Source organism: Colossoma macropomum, unplaced genomic scaffold (genome assembly GCF_904425465.1).
Source record: "Colossoma macropomum unplaced genomic scaffold, Colossoma_macropomum, whole genome shotgun sequence".
Classification (NCBI taxonomy): Eukaryota; Metazoa; Chordata; class Actinopteri; order Characiformes; family Serrasalmidae; genus Colossoma; species Colossoma macropomum.
In genome coordinates this window covers 20,339,779-20,359,300 of record NW_023494798.1, presented here as the reverse complement: position 1 = coordinate 20,359,300, position 19,522 = coordinate 20,339,779, and the positions used below count along the sequence as shown (strand labels likewise).

The 19,522-nt window shown below is 39.6% G+C and overlaps 1 protein-coding gene across 2 annotated transcripts in view; it reads right to left on the bottom strand.

Moving 5' to 3' along the window:
- Positions 1–2,530: 2,530 nt before the first annotated feature.
- Positions 2,531–19,522, bottom strand: part of LOC118817770 (voltage-dependent calcium channel subunit alpha-2/delta-1) — a 130,514-nt gene continuing 113,522 nt past the window's right edge. For both annotated transcript variants that reach the window (XM_036584684.1, XM_036584683.1), the window contains 10 exons: positions 19,258–19,325; positions 19,045–19,083; positions 18,844–18,915; positions 16,146–16,298; positions 15,978–16,030; positions 15,820–15,875; positions 14,133–14,259; positions 10,711–10,823; positions 8,465–8,547; positions 2,531–5,558 (listed from right to left, as the gene is read on the bottom strand). In XM_036584684.1, the coding sequence (XP_036440577.1) occupies positions 5,442–5,558; positions 8,465–8,547; positions 10,711–10,823; positions 14,133–14,259; positions 15,820–15,875; positions 15,978–16,030; positions 16,146–16,298; positions 18,844–18,915; positions 19,045–19,083; positions 19,258–19,325 (881 nt within the window). In that variant the 3' untranslated portion in view covers positions 2,531–5,441. The remainder of the gene's footprint in view (positions 5,559–8,464; positions 8,548–10,710; positions 10,824–14,132; positions 14,260–15,819; positions 15,876–15,977; positions 16,031–16,145; positions 16,299–18,843; positions 18,916–19,044; positions 19,084–19,257; positions 19,326–19,522) is intronic.

The following is a 19,522-nucleotide window of genomic DNA, read 5'->3' as shown; positions in this document are numbered from 1 at the left end:
TGGGAAGTCTCTGTTGCCCAAACTGAGTTCAGAGCCGTGTTTCTCTTTGCTTAATATTGTCCTGTTTGACCTCTGCTTTTGTACCTGGTTATTGCTCATGGATTTACTTATAGGCCCCAACCTATTGTGAGTGTTGGATTGCCCCTATTAAAGTTCCTCTGCATATGCAGCCTGCCTACAAGCTGCTTACCCTTAAAAGATTTTGAAGGATGCGGCAAGTAGCATACACCACATGGCTTCCACCAAGCCCTGCTCACCAGCTGACCTCCCCAGGAAGAATAAGGAATTGCCAGAGAGGTCAGAGTGCTGGCTTTACCTGGTCCACCACTGTGAGTCATTCTGCTCCAAGGAGGCTAAAGAGGTGCTTGTAGCTTCTTTGCTAGAAGGGCCTGCTTTGGAGTGGGTGGTCTACATGTAGGTCTTAAGGAGAGAGAGGCCTCCTACTCATTAGCCTGGTTCTGGGACCTCTTCCGATTTGCTTTTGAGCCTCTGGTTGAAGAGGAAGAGTTTCTGGACTTGTTTTTTCTCCCTTATATACCTTCAATTTACCTTCTTTGTTTTGCAAAGTCTCTGTTGCCCAAACTGCCTCGTGAGCCGCGGTTTTCCTTGTACTCTGCACATGCAGCCTGCCTACAACCCCTTTATGTTACAGACATCCACAGAAAACCTAAAGAGAAAACATACATGAACGCTAATAAAAGAAAATAATGGTCTGATAAAGCCGGCTTTCCTCAACTGAAACTCATCTGATTTACTGCAACAATGCATCTGAATGATTTATAATGGACATCATTTCAAAAACAGGCCTTGATGGTTCAGATAATTGCTTTCAGGGCAAACGACTGCTGTGCTGATATCTTTGGTTTATCTCTGATCATACTTTTCTCATTCTCGTACTTTTATCTGACATGTCACTCAACAGAACTTGTCACGCAGGCTTTATTAGTATTTTATCTTTATGAATGTTGTATAAGTTACTTTTCAAGATGTCTGAGGCTTGGCTTAGAGCGACCAGCCAGCTTCAGATGTTTTATTCTGTAACTAGAGACCACAACAGTGATAAGACAAAACTATGATATCATACATTACTGGAAACAATTCCCTTTGATTGATGGTAATGTAATGCAGCCCATAACTTTTTTTCTTTTTCACTCTAACATTTAAAGGTGGGGTCAGTGATTTTGAGTCAGAAGAAATTTCATAATATTTGCCAAAATTCTCCTCACGTTCTGGCAGCTGTCAATATGTAAAATATATGTTCAGAGGAAACAAGACTAGACAAGCCTAGTTTTGCCGGATCAGTGTCAGCAGTATGGCGAGTGTCTGCAGGATGTGAAAGAAAACCTTACAGTATGTAAAGGGGTTTTCACACACAGGCACATTAACTGAACCTAAAATCCTGAAGTAAAAATAAATTTTTAATATTTTACTTTTTTTTTTACTTTTTTTTTGTTTCTTGCACAAAAACACACCAACATTAGTGGAGGAAATCATCTGATGTTTCTTTCATATGTTTACTAAAAAATTTAGACTCAAAATGTATGTACACAGTTCATTTTCCACAATACTTATGCACAGACACAGAAACAGCATAGTTTATAGTATTTGGCTCAAAAAATGTGTATTTTTTTTCCAAGCTGTTCTGGTTACTATGCAAGCACATATACATCATGTGGCCAGAAGTATGTCCTATGGAGGGATAGTGGTCTGGGCCATTTTGAGCTAGGCTCCTTAGTTCCAGTGAGGGGTAATGTTAACCCTACATCATACGGAGGCTTTTTACACCATTATATGCTTCCTACTGTGTGTCAGCAGTTTCAGGCAGGCCCTTTCCTTTTCCAGCATGACTGTGCACAAAGCGAGGTCCGTTAATTCCAGTGCCCTACACAGAGCCCTGACTTTAAGCCCACTGAACAACTTTGGGATGAATTGGAACATCGATTGGGAGCCAGGCTTTGTTGTCTAACATCAGTTCCTAAAGACACAAATGCTCTTTTGACTGGATAGACATAAATCCATACAGACACACTCCAAAATCTTGTGGAAAGCCTTCACAGAAGAGTGAAGGTTGTTATAAGACCAACTCCAAATTAATGCCCATGGTTTTGGAATGGGATGTCCAACAAGCTCTTAAAGGTGTGTTGGTCAGGTGTCCACATATAGCGATTGGCTGTTTTTGCTAAAAAGTGGGACTTCCAGTAATACAGTGAAGTCAAGCATTGTAAGCTTTCCCGTTCAGTGAACTGTCTTCTCCTCCTATTATGTCTCTGATAACATTAGCTGCTCTGTTAGCTGATGTTGGTTGTGTCCATGTGTGCTTGTGTCTTTGTTTTAATTGTGACAACGTTATAACTCATTGAGCGCCAACTTTCAGACGTTCAGGGTTCACACTGCTAGATTTAGCCAACTTCGACCACAATCTAAAAACAAGGCAAGGCAGCATTTAATAACAATAAACTTTTATTGTGAATATATTATATTTGCACAAGAATTAACACATTTGAATTCATTACAAACATTATTTTTTTTATTTTTTTTTTTTCATTGTCTTCTTTAATAACATTGTACAAATGTATACAAAATCGTTTTCAGGCTTGTCAAGTTCACAAAAGAGTAAACTGTTGTAGAGCGCAACCTGAAAGATAGGTGGGGCTACAGATGCACAGGCCACGCCCCCCACACCAGCAAACGCAGATTAAGAGCAACTTCAATAAACACTCTAGAAATAAAGCATGTTCCGAGAGAACCCTCCTGGCACATCGAGCATCATCAGCACCAGCGGTACGTTCCGGAGCACAGACACACAGCAGCCCAACAGGACAGCGCAGCAGCCGACAGCAGCATTCAGAAAACACACACGCACACGAAACAAAACATCTACTGATCCCACTTTACATAAGGGGGCTCAGGTGCTTTTGGGTAGACACATTTAGCAATACATGCAAGTTCACAGTGTTACACAGTACCTTTCTTTGTGAGCTGTAGTGAATTGTGGATGTACTTTGTAACAGCAGGAACACAGCCAAAAAAGCTCATTTATCGTTTCCTCTTATGTGAAGTGGAATCCTGTTATGGGAACCCAGGAATCCCGAGATATGCCGATATTCTTTTTTTCCCTCTCTAAATGTGACATTTATCATAAGGAGAAACTGCGCTTTCGTAACCTGCCCTAACGATATTATGCAGTGTCTCCAAATGAAACAATGAAACTTTTTTTAAAATGGTACAACATGAAAACATGTCAATGAAATCCCCGCATAAGCATTTACTTCCAAGTTAACATGAGAAATCATATAGGCACTGCCAAAATTTCCATTCAAGCTTTATAATAGATATCACTGATTCATGATTATTTGCTTTTTTGGACACAATATAGGATGTATTGTTGGTACTGCACACATAGTGAAAGACAAACACTGCAGTGTCCATATACTTTTTCATTAGGTTAGCCTATATACATATAGTTTGGACAGGGCACCAAGGGGTATACGCACTGTTCTCCGTGGCTCATGTCAGACCACGCATCCTCTTAAAGTGAGGCGTTTGAATGCAAACATGCTATGACATCTTCCACAGGCCTGAGGCGAGAAATCTAGACCTACAAATCCTCCAAAAAAGCTTTTGGAGACTCATAAGAGCAATGCATATATGATGCTACATGATACAGTAGACGCATTCGAGAGTGAGTTTGCTCATGGGAAACAGTCTGACGAACTTGTCCAAGTTTGCAGCGTCTCCACCCGCCCACATACGCCCTTCTACTATGCTACAGATTCACGAAAAAGTATATTTCAATATGCCATATTTCACACGCATTTGGCAATCACTTTGACACATGAACTTTTCACCTGAAACATTCAGCATTGTTTAACGTTATTAGTGTGACAAAACCACAGCCTCAACAAATGTGTCTAATCCAAATAAAAACGGAAAAAGCTCCACTAGAGGAGTTCAGTGCAGTCATGTGCTTGTATTTGTGGACACAGCAGGAAAGGTTGTAATAACTCAATTTAATGCTGCCGCTGGCAGTATTATTTTCTGTGGTTAGAACTGGCAGGGCTTTCAAACACTCAGACACTACGCTTGCTTTAAATTAAGGGAACTGCAACTGAGAGCTTTGATGATGGTTGTTGTATCATCTCATTTTAACCTGTTTAAATCTTATTTTCATAAATAAATGAATGATGAAATAAATAAATAAGCGAATAAATACATGAGAAAAACGCAGTGGGAGTTTCTTCAGCGATCTGTAGGTTTGGCCAAAGAAGTGTCCTTCTGGATAATGGACATGAGAAACCGGACATTGTTCAGAGTTTGGCATGTATCTGTGGTTCACACAAAGGAAGTGATTGAAATGGACATCCATATGATATCATGGTAAACTCATGTTGGAACAAGTTCTAGTAGATCAAGTATCTGGATGACAGACAATAAAACACAATGGTCCAGTAGCTTGGGCCAGGAGACTGGACAAAAAAAAACAAAACATGCAGCACATTCGATTTAGCCAGGGGACTCATAGATTTGTTTGACTTGTGCCAGAATAAAACCCCTACACTAAAGGTTCTCTGAATCCTTTTCAAATGATTTTCATTTGAATGGCTCCGTTTATGCGCAACTGGGTTACATACAAAAATTGCCCACACAGTCAGTTTGTGACTTGGTGCTTCACACCATTTCATTCAAATGTGTGACCAGGTCAGACATTCAGATTAAGGATCAAACCTCTGCAAGCTTCAAACGAGTGCAGCAGTAACAGGCAGACAGAAAAACACCACAAAAAAAAAAGAAGAAAAAACTGCTACATTTGCTGGGAGCATCCTCCTCTCTCTTTAAGCATGGCAGTATGAGAGTCCCAGCATTCATTTTTTTCAGTGACTTCAAAAGGAAATTAAAGGACGCTAGCGAAAATCCAAAAAAGACAAGCTCTTTTAGTAGAATAATAGTCTTTTCTCTTCATCCAGAGGACCTGAAGTGCCTGGGTGGAACACACTCGTGTCTGAGAATGACGCTGACCCAGTTAACTCTGATCTCTCTACTAGAACAGCGCCTCTCTCTCTCTCTCTCTCTCTCCTCTTTGTGTCCTGGCTGGGATGGGGCAGGCTGCTGAGAGGGTCCCTCTCACTGCAGACACTCTACTGCTCGCCTCTGGCACTAGATATGCATGTAGTGTGTAGGGATGTGTGTGCCACACTTTGCATCATTGTCTTTGTGTATATGTACTTGTGTGCTTCTGAACATGACCAAGTCTGTGTTAGTGACGCTGTATTTCGTGTCTGTGTTGCTGTTTGTTTGTAATTGTGGTCGGTCTGTAGTTGCACACTGGTCTAGGATGGTGCTATAGCAGCTGGTCATGTGTGAAGAATCCAGTCGTCTATGTGCTGGTTAACTGTGCTAATGGTCAATCTGTTGTCATGTGGTGGTCAGTCAGCCAGGACTTGTCAGGACGAGCAGCCTCTGGGTCCAGTAAGTAGCCAGAGCAGCAGTAGCTGAAGGGCCAGCACGTGTAGGAGAGAGGGAGTCAAACTGCTGCCGCCACCGCAGTCAGACGCATCCTCCTGCAGCCAACATGACAACGTTAGTGACGCTTTTATAGCTTAGACACATAAAAAGTGTACAGTTGTATGCAAAATTGTGGTTAGGTTACATTTTGTTTATTTTCTAAGTGAAAATAAGTTAAACATTCGTGAGCTCGTCTCTCATGAATACGTAGCTGACATATTAGTTTCACACCAGTTATTGACTAATTGATAATAGATACCGGACTATGAAATATGGTACAATTACATCCCTAAGTATAGCTACTGAAGATGTATCCTTGCGTGTACGGCCCCAGTAAGCTAGTAAGTTTATAGTAAGCACAGTTTATAGTTTTAAGTACAGTTTTATAGATGAAACTTATAATTTATAAAATCTCCCATTTATAGTTCTATTTTTTAATTATTTTGGTAACAAAATCTAGTGTAATGTTTTTAAAAACTGTATTTATAACTTACCTATGTTTTTAATTTGTATTTTTCTTTTTAGGGTCAACCACAAATATTGCCCTGTCTGCCCTGCCCCCTAAAGACAAAAGGTTATGCATGTTTCTCCCATGGTTTAAGGGGCTAAAATAGCTAGAACATATGCATGTGCCTTTTTGTGACAATGTTTTGAAGAAAATTTACCGCAAAAAAAAAAGTCTAGTCCATATAGCAACTATTTGTCATTATGATATTGTTGTAAGAATATTATATGATTTTTTTAAAGCTACACTATGTAAAATTTCTCGTAAAAGATCTCTGGTAAAAATTGCATGGAGTGCCAGAAAGAACATTTTTGAAACATTGGTTGTGCCCCTTCCCTGAGTGGAAAATTCTGATGAATGTTAGCACTCTGAAAGAATATTCAAAGAGAGCTCTGTCAAAAATCAGCAAAAGATGCGTCTTCTGAGGATGTAAGTAAAATCTACAATTATCAAATCTTCATCAGTATAGTGTTGGTTTTGCATTTAAGACCTAAACATTGAGCTGGACCCTCTTTCTGAGCCTGTGCGTGTGATGTTAGTACGTAAAGGGTTATAACACGCGTACAAGCGTATGACTCGACACCTCTTATTTTTAAGCAACTATTCTAGGCTTTATGGGGTGACTTGCAGCAGTGTGTGGATGCTAAATTTTAACGTGGATTTTTGTTCATCCGTAATGCTACTTCTATAAGTTTAAACAAAAACCTTACATAGTGCAGCTTTAACTTAATTCTAGGCATTTTACATATTCTAAATAATTCTATTTCGTGAAATTGCCTTATTCCATGGGAGGTAATTTCACTTGATTCAAGCATTATTTCTTCAAACAAGTAAAATAACCTGCCAACAGAATAATTTATAGACAAATCATTTCTACACATATACAGTTTCTCTAGGTATGATTTCTTAAAACAAGCTAAAACATCCAGAAATAAATTGAGTAATAACGCTCTTACCATAATCTCATAATGCCACATATTAGATGTATTGACCTGTTTTAATGTTTTTACTTACCAGGATATAATTTTTACAGTGTACTTATTTTAATTATATCGCCTTGCTACTGTAAATTCATACAAAATCTACTTTTTCTTTTCAGGCCAGGTACTTATATGTGCTGATGTGTGAGTGTATCTGCCAATGCGTATGTGTGTGTCTGAGTGTGTGTGTGTTGGCGTGAGTAAAGGGAGGCTTGTCATCAGTGCTGGCCATCCTCAAAAGAGCGGAAACACATCTGGAACTTCCTATGTTTATTTCCCTGAAAATCTCTCAGGGCAAGAACAGAAACTCCACTTCCTATTGCCACAGCAGAGGGAAAGCTGTGGCGTCCTGATTCTCCATCCCTCTACCTTCACAGAGGGGCAACTGCAGGGGACAGCCTGACCCATTTGTGGCCATTCACCTCTCATTTAATGTATTATAGCATAAGCTCCCTGCCTACAGCTATGTTGGGCTTTATGAATGTCAAAGTTATGCCTTATATGTTTAATATGCTGTATTTAGTAAGGACATTTCTAATGTGCTAAAATGAAGCAAATGAAACTGACCATCAAACACAAATGAGAAAGAGCAGCAAAATGATGGGCGGAGCTGAAGCCAAGGCAGAAGAGGCACTGATTGGACACAAGGGCTCATCCTGATAATGATGGGTATGATATGCAGCCAATGATGGAGCATAAACATAAGTTAAGAAGAAAAGAAATTAGATGAAAGTAAGTCATGCAGTTGCAAACAGTAAGCCAAGTCAGCATGAAAACACAAAGCAGAAAATTAATATTCAGAGAAAAAAGGCACCTTAATAGAAAGCCACTATGTACAGATGTCAGAACAGCAGCAAACAATTAAAAAAAGATAATAACAAAAAACATTTTTAGATGATTAAGTGGATAAACACAAGCAGACTTGGACAGCGCTATTAATTATGGACCATCAATGAATATGTTCAGGTCTGTGCACAGACATTTTGAGGGGGTAGCGTCTCAATGAAAAAATGCAAATGAAACAAAAATTAAAATGTGCATTAGACATAATTTAATATGCAGCATATTACAAACACTCTTTTTGAGAGAGACAGTTATCATGTTTCAGAGGAAAGCAAACGTAGTGTTAGGAATTCTTCACAAGCATTACTGTCAAAGTAGGGAACTGAACCCCCTTCGAGGCTGTTATGTTATCCACTATGCTGTTTCTTTACTATAAGCCAGAGAATGATAACTCTATTTAACTGCTCCACAAGGCCTGGCATAAAGCCATATCTGTTTTACAATAACGAAGACTTGGTTTAGCAAGTTATAAGTGCCCCTTAGTACCACTCAAGCCCCCTCTGGGGTCCATCTGTGCATGTGCCTGAGTGTGTGGCTGAAAGAAACTAATCAGCCAAAAGACAAAGCAAACAAAAATAGCTCATGCCCTCTTTTTCCACTGTCTTGTGGCTGTTGTTGTGTGTGTTTAACTTACATCAGCGTTGTTGTCAAAGCAGACATCTGGGCCTTTCCTGTAGCGTGGATTGTGGGCCAGCATACACGGGTCTGGTCCAGTAGCTGATTGAAAACCATTAGGGCAAAACATTCTTCAAAAAAACTGTTTACACATCATCTCACTGTTATTTTCTGCTTCTGATTTGTGTAGCTTTGAAAGTACAGTATAGATAAACATGTCTGTAATGCAGTGTTCTAATCTTCCAGTCCTGTGTTCAGTAATCTTACCCTGCTTCAATTCACCTTGTTCAAGGAATGAAGAGCTTTGTAAATAACTCATAACCTAAATCAGCTGTAGTGAATCGACAACTCTAAACTGTGCAGTTCGATGTGCAGCATGAAGTCAACATAGGGCAGAAAGCAATACTTTAACCAAACACTTTGGAAGCTACAATAATTTTGTGAAGATAAGCACAGGAGATAATGAACAGCAATATGATTATTAACATAAGGTTTTGACTAGTGTACAATTTCTTTTGCTCCTTTGCTCCTGGTGTTCATCCTGAAGAGATTTATTGCCCCCTTGATCATATCCACCTTATTCTCACATTCAGATGCTTTTGAGGGCTTTATTACAATATTACAACAATTAACATCTGGTCAAAATTAGGGACTGCCCTCAACAAAGAACAGTTTTTTCTGTTCACCAGTATGGAGTATATTCAAAAACAGCCCTCTGTAGACGATTTATAGTTGCTGATCTTGCATTTAACCTTCATTCAACTATTATCTGTTCAATTTACCTTCACTCTCCCTAGCCCTAAATCTAGCTGTAATCCTAATCTTAACCTTATCTTTATCTCAAAACCTTAATCTCAACACCAATCCTGGTTCTAAACCTAATCCTGATCCAAATCCTAACTCTAAACCGGTTGAGAATCAGTTTAGATAGTTTGCTAAAGGGACATTCCACCTGTTTTTCAAAATGCCTGCATCATGCAATATTTTAAATGTAAGCAAAGTCATTCTGAGTGGTTTGATAAGAATTGCTCCATTCTAGAGAAACTGACTCAGAATTGTTCACAGTGGCAGTGACAGGAACCAGACGTCTGGAGTGATTCACAGAAAGTTCACAGAAGTTGGTTACAAGAAGAATGGTTACAAATGTCATTGTTTAATGATAGTTTTGAGAAAGTTGTGGCCTAAAACGTAATTTTAAAATCCACTCACGGTGGAGAGGTACATGCAGGGCGCTGTAAGGTTCTATTTTAATATGTTCAACATTACATATAAAAACTATAAAAAGATGTTCACTGATCATTTAGAACAGTAAATAAAATTGTTAGATGTACGCTGCACACATTGTGACTCCTGGTTCCATTCACCACCACTGTAAAGAAATCAGAGTCTGTACGTTTCTCCACAGTGCAGCATTTCACATCAAACTCTTATTTTACTTCATTTACATCTTAACAATTGTATTATGCAGAAATAAAAAAAATGTTGTAATTCCCCATTTGTAGACACTCTATTGGGGCTTTCTAAATAAAGTGGAACTGAAAAAAAATCTTTAGTCAATCTAAATGTCAATAGATGTCTTGTCTAGGTTGTTGGCATAATAACTTAATTGTAAAAATGGTTTAAAAGATTTCTTGCTTCCATACTTTTGCCCTGTACCGTGCATTTCATAAAGAATGTGCTACTGAACTCTGCAGTACTCAAGAGTGGAAAATTGTACTTTGTTACAGTACTTAAGTATTATTTGCAAGATTTGTACAACTCTTTGAGTGTTTTTGAAATAGAATACTTGTACTTTTACTCAATTACATTTCCTAGAGCAAAAACATACATTTTACTTCATACATTTTCATTTATACTTTAAAAGTACTTGTTTTCTAGCAAATTTGTCTTTGTGGGAGGCCTAGTACCACAGATTATGACATAATCTGACATCTGACAATTATGTCATGACATCATGCTCCCCCAAACAAAGAAAAGTTTTAATTGTACTTTTTCCCTAAAGAATTCATTTTAAGTTTTATATACCTCATCATGTTTAAATGTTGATACATGCTGACTTACCCAAGCACATTGATGACCCCATACTTTCACTTTTAAGTAAGATTTTGACAAATTATTCATACTTTCACTCGAGTTCAGCTTCTCTGTACGTTTTCAGCAGTACTCAACGATAAACTGTACAGTACAACAGGCAGACTGCTAAGTCCTTTGGGGCCTCAGTGTTTACACAGATAACAGAGTTTTACAGATTTTACAGAAGGATACAGGGCTGCTCAGCCTGTCTCAGAGGTTTGGTGTCGCAGGAGAGGCAGGTGCTCTTAGCATCAGTGATCAGAAACACCAGGTTAGTGCTGGGGAGCTTCTCGGCACGGTACATTCTGGAAAACCACGACACACAGAAACACAAAAGCACACAGTCGTCAGGCAGAGAAGAGAGAAAATCCAGAGAAACAACACTGTCCCACTGTCACGGTCCAGATGCCAGCAGCCTTAAGTGTGTAAATGTTATAAGCTTGTGCAAATCTCATCATTTAGCCGCTGATTGGTGAATATATACAAAGCTTTGGTCAGCGTAATTCTTTGTTAAACAAGCCATTACTGGCTGGGTTATGAGCTCTCTTCATGCTAACATACTGGACATGTGCTAAAGTCTTTAGCGGAGGTAATCTTAGATCAGCGTGTTCTGTTGGAAAGCAGCGCTGGTTTGCGGCTTGTTACACGCTGTCAGCGCTGAATGGCTTTCTGGGCAGGCACCAGTGTTTCTTTTACAACATCCTTCTCTGTTTTCTCTCAGCTATCCCTCCTTCGAACTGTGAGTCATGGCTTTGTAGTGCTGTGTGTGTGTGGAGAAACTAACTCTATGTCTGAGTGTGTGTGCGTGAAAGCGCTCCATTACATCTCACCTGCTCCCTCAGTAATCACTGACTGTTTACTGCAGCTGAACACGCTCAGCGGAGCACAACGAACCTCTGATCTCAGTAGCCATCGGGTCACGCAAATATACACATGCCCGGCTTTGTTTTTATACAATGTCAGGACATGTGGTCGTACGTATGCCCTATGTTTATTATATATACTGTTGTTGTCAGGACAAACCCTGTATCTCCATTTTTGTCATTTCTCAGCTTTGGACATAATTTGAAATGGAAACAGAAATGCTGGAAAAAACATGTAATGAATCATTTCTCTATTAGCTTCCATTAAAAGTTAAGAAAGTTTTTTTTCCTTCTCCTGTAAAGTTACCTTCTTGTTCCAACAGTGACTATACATGCGTACACACACATACACACACACACACACACACCAGTCATATACAAATTTTGGGTGACCCTGGCCAAATTACACATCCTTTACAGAGCGATTTTAATGCACAATTTTTTACTTGTTGATTTTAACCTGTGACCCAGAAGGATAAGCGGCTTAGTAAATGTGTGTGTGTGTGTGTGCTGAATTTAACACACTGGGAAAAACAAAACATAAAATGTGGCCTGTGCAAAAATTAAGACACATTTTATCCTTTATCTTTCACTTTGCTCCACATCAGAAAAGCACTTCTATACAGCTGTAAATAAAGTATGTTTCATAGTGTTGATCCTATATTCCTCCTCTGTGTTTTTCAACACATCCGAGGCTAAATCACCCCCACAGACAGCTCAATCTATGGACAATTTTCAAAGAACCTGTTTCATTCAAAACAACATGCTGCATGTCCGAGTACCGAGCAAACACACTGAGAAACTGTACCGCTGCTTTGCTAACTTGTGCCACACTGTGCACTGAAATAAAACCAGGTGGTGACGTACATGGTAGGACAATTTGGTCTCTCTACAGCTATTTTACAAAGACAAATTTAGAAATCAACATAACATTTATATCTGACAATTCAGTCAAACAGAGTCAAGTCAGCAAAGTCAGCGACATTTAGTATTACAGATGACGACTTTCTCACCTCTGTTTTGCTAGCCTACATGTCTCCACCAATATTGGAGAATTGGCTGTGATTGTGTGTTTAAAAATGGGCTACAATTGCACAGTATATGCATGGCGGGGAATATGCCAAGGCAGAATGTTTAAAGTGCCGACTGCCACAGCATCAGTAGCTCTTCTCTGTGCAAGCAGACCCTCATTCACTTCCAGCTTCAGCTATTTGTTCAGCATTTGTTCAGACGTTGGCATCAATGTATTTTTTTGTACGAGTCCGAGTTAACAAGTGCTGTATCGGGTCGATACTCAATACCAGTACTGGTATTGATGCATCCCTGCTGCTTACTTTTCCGACCTTTGTCCTGAAAATGTACAAAAACAAACACACACAAAAACACTAAACTGGCATACACTTACAAAAACACCTGCAACACACAAAACCCGAGCTGATCAGAGAAAAGAAAGGAACGCTACATATCCTGCCGTCTAAATGAGGGTGCTCCACGCTCAGAAGCACACTCATGCCTGTCTGGCCGCTGAAGAATGCTTTATTCCTGAGAGCAGGAGAGGCTGAGAGGGGGGGGTGCGCTTCAGCTGCACTTAGATAACCTGATCTACTGCATATGAAAGACCACCATTGCATGTAAGATGCTGGATTTTTTTTCTGCTCTATTTTAAGTGAAATTCAACTGAAACACAAAGTACCCCAAGGTACACAGTGTTTGGGAAATGACTAACACACTTTACATATGGAATGTCAACCTGCAAGAACTCTGCTTACAATTACTTTTAACCCCTTACACTCTAGGCTTATTACCCAGTTATTAACCCCCTTTAACCTTCATGGACCTGTTGGCTGGTCCAGACTTCTGTGACTCACTCTTGCATCTTAATAGTCACTTAATTATTCTGTCATTCGCACTGTTTTCTGTATAGTTACTGACTAATAAACCTCAGGATGTGGATGTCAATGAAGTTTAAGCGGTTAAGACCTACTATGCAGTAACTACTATATATTATTCAGTAACTACTATGAACTAACATGCAAATTACGGAGTTCTGAGAGTGAAGAATTAAGCACAGGACCTCTTACAGGCCCTAGGGGTTTAAGGGTTTAAAAATACCTCTCTAGTTTTTGATTTGAAATTCAGATTTTTGAGGTCTATTCCACCTTTTTCTTTGCAGGATTCCTCCACATCTCTGAGCGGTGCATTCCTCAGGCCTGAACAGGGGGCACTGATGTGTGTGTGAGGGTGAGATTGAATTACACACTCTGAAAGAGCGGCCCGTGGTCCTGCGATCGCACAAATGGATTTCTCTTTATGGCTCTCGTTAAACTTTACATGTCTAAAGTAGTTAACATAGAAGAAAAACTATCGTCCGCAGAGTCACACGTGGGGCTCGTAAAGGCCGCTGCTCGCGCCGAGCTGAACCCTCCAGACGCCTCTCACTTTACCAGAGCTCCGTCACAGCGGCCCATGGCAGGATTTACGGCCGGCGGGATGTCGGACACATCAATGGAACGGGGGCTCGGGTGGAGAGAGAGGAAAAGAGGGAGGCTCGGTGAGCCGAGCAAGGAGAGAGAGAGGAAAGAAGAGCAGGACAACCGCCCTGCTCCAAAAGACTCCACTGAGAGACGACTTACTGGGATGAGCAATTATCCAGGAAAGGGGGAGGGGGAGGTTAATGACATCATCTTACAACACACATACAAAAAGGACAGAGACGCAATGGCCACGCACACACTTACGCTGAGCCCTCACCTTGAACAGTTTCCACAGTCCAGCACACCTTGGAATGACCTGTTATCATTCTCAAAGAAATACTGAGTCTGTTCCGTTATGCAGCTCTCTTTGGAATACGCATCTGAGAGGTCCTCCTCTGAGTACGCTGGAAAACAAACACACACAACACACACATACTCATACACTTAGCTGTCAGTTTATTATGCATCCTACCTTAAGCCCCCCATCCGTCAGTGGAGGACAACTATGGACCACCATGACCTGATATTATTTTGGAGGTTGAACTTTCTCAGCACAGTGGCATGTCAGTGTGTGATGTACCGGTGCACGAGGATTGAACATGGTAGTGCTGCCAGGGTCTTTACACACCTCACTGTCACCACTGGGTTTAGAAAATCCACCAACCAAAACTATCCAGCTTTCAGTGGTTAGACCCGCTGATGAAGAGCTAGATACACAAACTGTGCTCGGAAGAACTATAGCCTCTACCTGTGCACCTATTAAGCGTACCAACAGTGTATAGTACTGTGCAAAACTCAGAGAGCATGCCTGATTTATTTCATTTCCATCCAAATTGCCCATTAAGAACAAGTTATTCATCATTATTTAGTGTCCAAAAAATATAAATAAAAACATATCTAACAAAAAAAAACTACACAGAAGCCGAAACAATTAAATATATGTTTTTTCAGTATTTAGTGTGTCCACCCTTTGCACTTTTTCCACCTCTGAAGTTCAGTCTTAGAAGTTGGTTGCATATTCTGCTTTTCATGATTCGAATAATCCCAAACACATTCAGTGATGTTGAGGTCTGGAGTCTGGGGTGTTCAGTCCATTGTTCTAAGAACACCATCAGCTTCTTTGTTTGATTGGCACTTTTCTTATCAGTGGCTTTTTGACAGCTACACATCATTTCAGACTCATAGCATTGAGTTTTCTTCTCACAGTAGAAGCAAACATCTAATCTAATCTAATTCAGATTTTTCAGATCTGAAGCAAGAGCGGAGCTTGATATTCTCCAAAGACCAAAGTCTCACAAAGACAAAAGCTTTAAGCACTGGTTATCAGGTGGTGACAGTTTTTGTGGTATAGTTGTCAATTTCTCTATATCTTTTAATACATTTTTGAACTGAACCTGTTTTTTCACTTATTTTCCTTTGCCTTTCCCCTTTTTCATGCAAGTGGATTATCTTCAATCTAATCTCCTCAGAAATATTTCCTGAAAAATGAATAAATTGCAGTTAATGATTGTTTTGACTGGAAATGAAATAAGTGAAGGGTGGTCTTTGCAGAGTCTTTGTAAAGACGTCTACAGAGTACCCTAGGTGTATCTATAAAAGTGGCCAATAAGTGTACAGTGTTTAAAAACCCCAGCAATGTTGCTGTATCTGATACACTCGTAACAACACCATACAACCTACCATCTCCCTACCATCGCACTACCACGTTGTTATCACTGGGTGTTTGATCTACCACCCAAATAACATCTGGTGGTCAGTGGTGGTCTTACGGTGATCCCTTTCCATTAATTCAATGTGCATATCAACAGACAGATAACAGTTAGCAACCCACAAAGTGTGCCTACATGGTAGTTGTAACTAAAAATTGGTGATGTACACATCCTCACACTGCAGTGTGTTTGATTCGCAGGTGTTTGTATACAGAAAGAGAAGGAGGTACTGAATCAGTCTGCTGTAAAACATACCTGCCTCTAGAAAACTTGGGTAAGTGAGAGTGAGGAGGATGTGCTGTAGCATTGACCTAAGAAAAAGAAAAAAAAACAAACAGCGCATTCACCACAACCTTACTTTATCTGCTGAATGAGTTTAGATAACACTGAGTCAACCACACAGGTCCTCTTACCAGGCAGCAGTGGAGGCCCACCAGCCCAGGCTCAGCATGTCTGCTATAGTAGGCTGGAATAGAGCACATATACACATGCACTTAGATATAAAACTGATGGATTTGTGCATGCAATTATACAAGTGTATAAATATTGCAAGACGTGCACACATAAACACTGTTTCCTACCACGTAGATGGATCGGGGCCCAGCAGCAGCCTTGCTTTCTCTCTCAGGGTCACACACTGACTGATAGTCGTAGGTTTTATTAAAGGAGTAGAGTGATGTGTTCACCAGACTGATCATCAGTATAGGGTCCACCTCACCGAAAAACTGTCCTATCTGAACAGGACACACACACACAAACACACAGAGCTTCTTACGTTTCACATAAACCCAGTCCTTTTGTCATAGATGCATGACACTGTGATACTGTGAGATAAACGACAGTATTTACTTTTTTGTTCATTGTCATATACATGCTGCCATTTCATTTACAGACAGTACTATGCAAAAGTCAGAGATATAATAGCCAAAAGTACCAGCCATTCACTCTTTAGTGACAGGAAATAAGTAGAAAACATATATTTAACAGAAACTTTCACAGAAATCTCAACAATTAAACATAATATTAACATTTTCAGTATTTATTGTATCCACACTTTGCCTTTATTACAGCGGTCATTCTTTTTGGGAGACTTGCTTTCAGTCTTTTAAAGAAATCTGCAAAACTTCAAAGTTCAGTCTAAGAAGTTAGTTGCATTTTCTGCTTACTTGTGTTCTAATAATGCCGAGCACATTCAATGATTGATTCTATATTGCAGATAGTTTGGCTTGTTTTAAGAAATATGCTTGAAACAAGCAAAATTAACTGACAATACAGTGAGATGTCTGGAAATAAGTGAAATAATATTATAATATCCTTACAACAATCTGAAAATGAGAAATATCAGATATATTGACTAGATCTAAGATGTTTTTACATACTAAGAGTTTATTTTTACAGTTTAGTGGTCTACCAGGTCTTCCATGAGTCCCATTTTGTTTATGTCTTTAAATAATTCCAGTCAATAACTCCAGTTTTGGAAACTGCTGTTTTTTCACATATTTCCTTTCCTTAATTGACTACCTTATATTTAATAGCTGTGTTGACAGAAAATTAAATCAATGACGTATGGTATTCTTTCTTCATTTATATATTAATGTACAGATGTATTGGAGAGCACCCTTGGGTCTGAAACAATCACTATGTAAATAAAATTTATATTTCTTCAGCATTAAGGAGCCTTTCATAATAGTTACCCTCAGTATGCAAGGAACCTACAGGCCTGGACACATTAATAAAACATGATAATCCAATCCATTTTGAGTTTTGTAACAGCATTAAAATTTATGTGCAAAAGCAGGCAGCTGAGAGCAATGAGCATGACGCACTGCAGTCACACTGCAGAGACACACACACACTGCAGTAATTTATGCGATTCCCATCTACATTCCATTCTTGCTTATCTTCTTCATTGCCATGGAAGGCCATGTGTGTGTTTGAGAGAGAGCATTATTACTGTATTATTAAACTATAAAATGTGACAGTAAGATTTTTCCCAAAGTTGTTGCCAAATATCTGTGTGTGTCCAGGCCTTAAAATGAAAGTTAGGTGAATAATTTTACAAATTTACAATGTTTTCTTTTACACAAATGTTTTCTTCTTCAGTTTTGCAATTGCTATGAGGCTAACTCAGCTAGCAAGCAGTGCAAGCTTATAACCACCAGTTGAACTCTCTGTAAACGGTATGTCTAAATATCAAGTCATGTCAAGCTGCTAGTAATTAAAGATCTAATGTACTGTTATCTATACAGTTATCTCTAAAAATTGACAACAGAACAGACAAAAGTCAGGCTTCAAAATGCCCTCTACTACTAATAAATTAGCAATGCAATGTACTTTTGTCTGTTTTCATAGGTAACAGTATGTCATACATTGTCTGAAACCACATTTGGGAGTAAGTCTATTTAAGATTATTTAGCATTTCAATCTGATTATTTAATCCAGGCCTGCATGTGATTTTTAGCCCAATTTTAACCTTGATTTTAAGCGATTTGCCCATTCAGGAACCTGATTGGAAGCAACGTGATTGAGAGGCTTAGGTAAAAATGAATCTTTAGCCCTCCAATATAGCTCTAAGGTATTCAGAGGCCTTCAGAGATTTTCAAACATGTTTGATTTTTATGACTCAAAACATTCGTGTGAGTCCTGTAGTGCCAGATGGTCAATCACATAACTGAACGGGTGATTAAGGTTATAAATTAATGAGAGACCTAGAAGAGAGATAAAGGTGAAGTGACGTGCATGTTAAACGAACTGTGGAGGAGCTACTTGCTGAACACTAAACACTTCCTCAACCACATATTCATCCAGTTTGCAGTTTTGTTAAGTGTTTGTGTGCATAAAATCACAAATAGATCTAATCCTGGTTAGCCATGTTTACATCATATTAGCAGCGATATTTGTGGTTTTGAGTGTTTTCATTACTGAAATGCCTTATAAGCTTGTCTATAAGCATATATTACTTCTTAGCTAGATTAGACTCCAGTTCAAAACTAAAGAAGCAAACTCTGGACACTGGACACGTCTTGGATGATCGACTATGCTCAGGAAAAGAGGAAAATTGAGTATATTTGACCACGTCTTGGCTGATCAACTACACTGGATTTAAGGGGAAAATTGCGGAAATTTGAACTTGTCTTGGCAGATCTGCTACGTTTGGGGTTAGGGGGAAAGAGTGTACACTTGATTTTTTGGCCAAACCAACCCTGTCAATTCTGCCATCATATCCCTATGTGTTCTCTTGCTAGTGAAGAGTACTGGTGAGAGTGCTGGGCCTCTGACCTGTGTTATATACTCGTCCTGATTGGACATGAGCAGGAAGCCCCCGTCGTCCAGTATCACACAGTCCACGTGCTGATCAAAATACAGACAACATGACAAAGAAGATGGTCAGAAACAATCTGAACTAAACCAAAAATTCTGAATTGTTAGAACCCCAGTGCTGCGTTTGCTAGAGCACGCATTGAGCATACTGGCTGGTACCTTATCATTCCTGAGGCAGCCGCAGATCTCATCCTTGCACTGCAGGGAGGAAATCGTGAGAGATGAAAACTGAGAATTCACCGAATGGGCTTTGCATCATTTATTAGAGTGAGTCAAGCCTTCTCTGCTTCCAGACTGCAATATCAGTCTGTCTACAGGGCCTGTAACTAAATGGCTTCCACATGTTCAGATAAGGGGAGCCGTTTCTCTTACGTTTATCTTCATGGTGGCATTCATGAAGCTGTTCATCCAGGCGGACACATTGAGTTTGACTCCCACCACTGCAAAAGAACACGTTACACGTCACATGGACTGGCTGCAGTATCAGTGCAGCACTCGTATATGTACATGAGAACTGACATTAATGTTGAGAATGTTCAAAACGTGTTATGAGAAACACAAGCGCTGATGCCTGTCTGTCCATGCAGGCTATTGCCTGGGACTTGAGTATAAGCAGTAGGTTGTGACAGTGGTGTAG